The sequence below is a fragment of the Fistularia commersonii genome, chromosome 6 (assembly GCF_037954325.1).
Source record: "Fistularia commersonii isolate RoL2024-O1a breed Wild chromosome 6, RoL_Fcom_v1.0, whole genome shotgun sequence".
Classification (NCBI taxonomy): Eukaryota; Metazoa; Chordata; class Actinopteri; order Syngnathiformes; family Fistulariidae; genus Fistularia; species Fistularia commersonii.
In genome coordinates, this window is record NC_141289.1 from 1187709 (window position 1) to 1193606 (window position 5898).

Genomic DNA, 5898 nt, shown 5'->3' on the forward strand with positions numbered 1-5898 from the left:
TCACATCGCCTGCATGATGGCGGCCCCAGAGGAGCCGGGCTGCAGGATGCGAAGAGTGACCACCAGTTTGGAGGCTTTCCTAAACCAGGGGAAGAAGAGTGCGTAGATCAGCGGGTTCAGACAGGAGTTGAAGTAGAAAAGGGAGAGGGTGAAAGAAGCAGAGGTGTCGTTGACCGAGCTGATTCCGAAGAGGGTCACGATGAAGAACGGACAGAGAAACACCAGGAACACCAGCAAAACCACCCCGATGGTTCTGGCCGCCTTCAACTCCGACCGCTTGGATTTCACAGTAACTGACAGCTGCAGCTTGACAGTGTCCACGTGTGTGTGCAGGGTGCGAGCCTGAGTCACGGCCGCCACAAACACCCTGGTGTACAGAAGAATAATGACACTGATGGGAATTATGAAGGAAACAACCAGGTCCAAGGCCATAGATGCTTCATTGCCCAATATCACACACTTTCCACGGCAGGTGAAGAAGCTGTCCATGTTCTCCAAGTCCATCTTAGCCATTAGAAGGCTGTAGAGGGCAGACAGCAGCCAGCAGAAGCAAACACAGAGCTGCAGTCTCCTCACGGTAACTTTGGTGTTGTAGTACAGTGGACTGCAGATGGCCACGTAACGGTCCACCGATATCAGCACCATGTTCCCCACCGAGGCCGAGAGGATGCAGATAGACAAGTAGTTGCTGAAGACACAAAGGTAATCGCTGAGCCACCAGCAGGTCATTGTCCTGACCATATTGGAGGGACTCAGCAGGAGCCCCACCAGGAAGTCCGACACAGCCAGGGAGAGGAGGAGGAGGTTGGTGGGTGTGTGGAGCTGCCTGGAGGGAAAGAAGGCAAACACAAACATCTGATGGAGGTGAATTGCAACATCAACTCATTCATGAATGTACAGACAGCAGGGTGAATCACTGAGGCAGAATCGTCATCGAATTGCTGCCGAGAAAGGAGTCTCTGCCTGAAGTGGGAGACGGAGATGATGACCAGCAGGTTGAGGAGCACCGTGAGCATGGAGACCGAGGGCACCAGAACGCTCAGGAGGACGACCTGGGACCAGGGCACCACCGGCTTCAAGCAGGAGGCGTTGAGGAGCTCTGGAAAGCAGAGCTCCGCTGCCTCTCTGACCTCCATCGTCTTGAAGTGACAGCCTCCTAGGTTCCCTCCTAGGAAACCGTGCAGGAGGCTTATTGGACACCCTAAAATTCCCGTTCCATATATACTCTATATTTAGCCCGCTGATCGACATGTAATTCCCCCTGGGTGAACCCGGCCTCTCGCCCAATGACTGCTCGAGTAGGCCTCGCTGTGACCTCGAGTGCAGGAAAAGTGATGTAGATAATGAAGAAGAGAGAATTTTATGTTTTCGTTCAACACGTTCTTTGTGCTGCGGGTTCTGTCATCGGGAACATCGCTTGGTTCTCAACTTTTAGCTTATTTGGACTCCGTCATCCGGTAGGTTCTATCATTGGGAACATCTGTCTGCCCCCTCTTACCCTCCCTCGTCTCCACCATCTTTTGTAAGGAGCTGTTTGAGTCTTATATTACCGAGGCACTAGAAATAATATCCCGGCCCAGAATTCAACCTCCACGAACCCATTGATCGAACACACACACACACACACACACACACACACACACACACACACACACAGCGTATCATCCATTGCTCATGTAATAATTCTGCACTTCTATCTCACTCTTCACATTCTGACTCTGGTGCTTTGTCCACAAAAGTCCTATCCAACCGAACAGTGTGTGTTAGAAATCCCATTTTGTTTCTGTGTATTTAACTGTTGTTGAAATGTAACCGTTCAGGTCATGTTTGTCCACGGGTTCTCATAGATCCTACACTCCTGAATGCACCGCAATTATTCCAACGGGTCACACATGTGCACGATGCAGTAGAAGCTATTTTTTTCTTTTTAGTGCCACAGAGACTCGTAGGGTTTTCACCTGGGTTCCATGACAGACGGTGAGTTTGTCGGGTCACCGGTGGCCAATGACAGTCAAAGTCATGGTTGGCCGGTCAGTTTGGCGGCCATGTTTGTAGTCTTTTCGAGAGATTTCTTTCTCAACACGCAAACGCACAGATCCCTTGTTAGTAAAAAGTGAAGTGAGGGACATCTGCTTGAATGAATACTCATTCAGTTCTGAGGTAATGCCTTTCTGTCAGTGTTGATGTGTTTATTACTTTGCATCCCTTTAATCACTATAAACCATGAACGTATCAATTGAATTAGCGTGGGAAGTTGAAAGACAAGACCTGATAGATCTTTGTGGTTTTTAAGAGGACACAGATGTGTCTGTTCATATGAGTCAGATACGAGCGACATAAACCAAACCGAACGCGGCAAAAAGCTGTTATATAAACAGTGAATGGTTGCCAGACCACTTGCCATGCAGGCAGTGCCAGCTTGTTGCCAGCTGTGGCCCAGACCAACCTACGATGTCCCTCCACTACCCTGTGGACACATGCAGAATTGATGATGAGTGACTTCAGTGAATGAACATGAGTGGCGGAGAAAGTCTTAGATCCTAGCTTGAGGGGCGGCAATCTGCCATGAGCGTCAGCAAAACGGGAGAAAATAATGTCTTAAGCTCATCAACTTCCTGTTGAAAAGTCGACCTGAACACATTTCACCGCAGTTGATTTCTTCAACCGAGAGACTGCCATCTACTCCTTTTCAAGCCTCGTGGCTGCGCGGTGAGCACATTTTAGCAGCATTATTAGTGGGGCTTTGAGTGACGGTTCAAGATTTAAGATGAAAGAATTCATCCATGTCTCGTCTTCTGCTCATCCTTTACTCGGGGATGCTGGAGCCCATGGAGTCGAATGAAAGAATTCAAAGAACTAAATATAAAATGGGTCTTAAATCAGGAGGCAACTCAGAAATGTTTTCCCTTGTTTAATGTTAATTTGAGACACACAGTTTTGGTGAAAAGTGACATTTCCGATTAATATGATCCTCAGTGATCCTCTCAGCTCCTGTCACACATTTGCACATTGGAGTCCCGGCCGTCTGCTCGGTGGCGCCCTCCGCTGGCAGAAGTCAGGCAGATTTAAGGAAGGCCAAGAGAAACTAGTCAGACATCTAGAATCAGCCATGACACTGGAGGGACTCACAGGTGTAAAAGCAGAACAGTGACACATATATCAATAAATTCACCCTCTCATTCACATGTCACAAATAAAGCCGTACAACCGTTCATTCACACGTCTAATAGACACGCAGGGTATTGCGGGATAAAGCCTTCATTAGACAGGAGAAAAATGGTGTATATGTGTGCTGCATATATATATTATTTACTAACATAAGCACTGAGGAAGGTTTCGGTGATCAGTCAGTTCCTCCCCCCCTGCTACATCAGGCTGGCATGGCGGGATCCCGGTTTCAGGATGCGGAGGGTGACGATGAGCTTCACCGATCTCCTGAACCAGGGGTAGAACAGGGCGTAGATCAACGGGTTAAGGCAGGAGTTGAAGTAGAAAACCAAGACGGTGTAGGAAGCAGCGAGAGAATTCTGCGGGGAATCGGTTGCCATCGTCAGACTGTAATAGGGACAGAAACACATGAGGAACACCAGCACGAGAATCCCAATGGTCCTGGCCGCTTTCCGCTCAGATGTCGTTGTTTTCACACCCACGTGAGAGCGCAGGGCGCGGGCCTGAGACACGGCCGCCACAAACACCCTGGTGTACAGGACCACGATGGCCGTCACCGGAACGATGAAGGTCACGATTATATCGAAGACGGCTATGGCAAAATCCAAGAACATCTCACAGTGTCCATAGCAGGACATGCCCTTCTCCCTTCGGCTGGCGACATAGCTGACCAAGGCGCCGTTGTATAAGACGGAGCAGAACCAGCACAGACAAATACCCAGCTTGACCTTTCTCTGTGTGACTCTGTTGATGTACTGCAGGGGATCGCAGATGGCCACGTAGCGGTCGGCCGATATCAGGACCATATTCCCCACCGAGGAGGAGGTGAACACGAGCATCAGACTGTTGTAAAAGTTGCACAGGAAATCACCGAACCACCAGCAGCCTGAGGCCGTGTAGACTTCAAAAGGCACTTGCACGAGCCCCAGCAGGAAGTCTGTGACGGACAGGGAGAGGAGGAAGAAGTTGGTGGGTGTGTGGAGCTGCCTGGAGGGACAGGGAGAGAAGACAACACCCTGAAGATGAGAAACCCCAGCATTTAGTTAAAGTGACAGAGGAGGGTTTGGTCAAGAACGTCTCACATTCAAAACACTTTGTTTCAAAAAGACACTATTTCTGCATCGAAGGTCGTCCCTGCCTGAAATGGGAGACAGAGATGATGATCAGCAGGTTGAGGAGCACGGCCAGCGCCGAGATGAAGCAAATCACAGCGGTTTTGATGACCACTTGAGACCAGGAAGTGGCCAACCTCCTGCACGAGGCGTTGAGGAGTTCTGGAAAGCAGAGCTCCTGGGCTTCCATCACCGGAGATCTGAGGAGAGGTGCGACTCCACATGCCTTGTCCCTCCCTGGTCGTCTCCTTCCCATCTTCTCCGATTGGTTGTCGGACGCCGATGTCCCTCCTCTGCGACTACGCCATACTGTTTTCCTCAACGGTGTCCAGGAGGAAAAGTGGAGCGGATGCAGAAGATGTGTTTACCAGACGAGTAGATCCAATGTGGGGAGGGTTCAGCTGTCAATCACAGGGTCACATGGAGATACATGCACAAATGCGTGCATGTATCTCCATGTGAGATACATGGAGACATGGAGATACATGGAGATACATGCACGCATTTGTGCATGTATCTCTTTCTCCACCACACACATTCATTCGTTCATCATCAATCCTGCATCAGTCCACATGGTAGTGGAGGGACAAAGCAGTTTGGTCTGGGCCACGCACACATGTGGAACCACCGGTCAGCATCCACCTTCCAGTCTTCATGTTCTCCTCCCACTGTCCAAAATCATGCAGGAGGTTCATTGGAGACCCTAAAATTCCAAGCCGTGTGAAGGAGTGAATGGTTGAATGTCTCTAAACCTTCCTTGGTTTCTCTCTTTCCTCCCTGCAGTAACAGTTCCTCGCCCTGTCGGTGTGCGTCAGTGTCCTCCCGCCTGGCCCTACTGGTCCTGACCGAGCCCCTCTTGGAGCTCCCTGCCAGTTCTCCCGGTACCTGGACTACGCTTCAACAGCGAACTGGTCACCTCAGCGTTCTCCCTGTGGCTCCAGCCTGGACACACCACGCAGCAGCAAACTGTGCATCTCCGTAAAGATTTATTTTAATCCTCTCTCTGTTTTGTCTTGCATTTGGGTCTTAACAAATAGTTTCACAACACTCAGGCTTCCAAGAACCGACCAGAACAAGAAACACCAGAGTTTTGTCGTCGAAAGGTGATTTTCTAGAACGCCCGTTCCTCTCGGTGTCTCTGAGAAACAGGATTGGTAAAAAGGACGGTTTTGAAAATTCTGAGTATAAAACAAAATCTGATTGTCCTTAACTTTGATTGATGTCACGAGAGTTGTCACTGCTGGAAAACTAGGATGGAGTTTGATGGCTCAGGAGGGAAAACTGCTCTGCAATAGTTGCATCATATGTATGTGTGTGTGTTTATGCAGAGGCTTAATTGCACCTCAAGTCTGTTTATCTTCACACCTCTGATTGCTGCAGACCAGGGGACGTCAGGAAGGAGGTCCCACATGGAACCGCTAACCGGCTGGCAGACTCACGGGACAAAACTCCCGGTTGGAGGTGAGTGGGCCTTCGCTCCGGCCTGCAGAGAAGGCCTCAAAGTTTCACAGTTGAAAGAAGTTCTTGTATCAGTGAGGAACTTGCTTAGTAAACAGAAGGTCTTGCTGCCACAGGAAGTCCGAATCATAATAAACAAATAAATATGTATTATTGGATC

At 49.5% G+C, this 5898-nt stretch overlaps 2 protein-coding genes across 2 annotated transcripts; both read right to left on the reverse strand.

Moving 5' to 3' along the window:
* On the reverse strand, positions 1 to 1136 carry LOC147233127 (trace amine-associated receptor 13c-like). Its single transcript, XM_086148077.1, has 2 exons — positions 964 to 1136; positions 1 to 826 (listed from the first exon to the last, which is right to left on the reverse strand). The coding sequence occupies exons 1-2, from the start codon at positions 1134 to 1136 to the stop codon at positions 1 to 3; spliced, it is 999 nt and encodes a 332-aa protein (XP_086004203.1).
* Positions 1137 to 3365: 2229 nt separating this feature from the next.
* On the reverse strand, positions 3366 to 4470 carry LOC147233128 (trace amine-associated receptor 7e-like). Its single transcript, XM_086147441.1, has 2 exons — positions 4307 to 4470; positions 3366 to 4155 (listed from the first exon to the last, which is right to left on the reverse strand). Exons 1-2 carry the CDS (start codon positions 4468 to 4470, stop codon positions 3366 to 3368), a joined length of 954 nt encoding a protein of 317 aa, XP_086003567.1.
* Between the last annotated feature and the right edge of the window lie 1428 nt (positions 4471 to 5898).

Excerpts from the sequence above, each read along its gene's own strand:
- LOC147233127 (XM_086148077.1), bottom strand. The coding sequence starts at position 1,136 with ATGGAGGTCAGAGAGGCAGCGGAGCTCTGCTTTCCAGAGCTCCTCAAC. Across the intron at positions 827-963 it reads ATCTCCGTCTCCCACTTCAG|GCAGCTCCACACACCCACCA; the intron begins GCAGAGACTCCT and ends CTTTCCCTCCAG.
- LOC147233128 (XM_086147441.1), bottom strand. The coding sequence starts at position 4,470 with ATGGAAGCCCAGGAGCTCTGCTTTCCAGAACTCCTCAACGCCTCGTGC. Across the intron at positions 4,156-4,306 it reads ATCTCTGTCTCCCATTTCAG|GCAGCTCCACACACCCACCA; the intron begins GCAGGGACGACC and ends CTGTCCCTCCAG.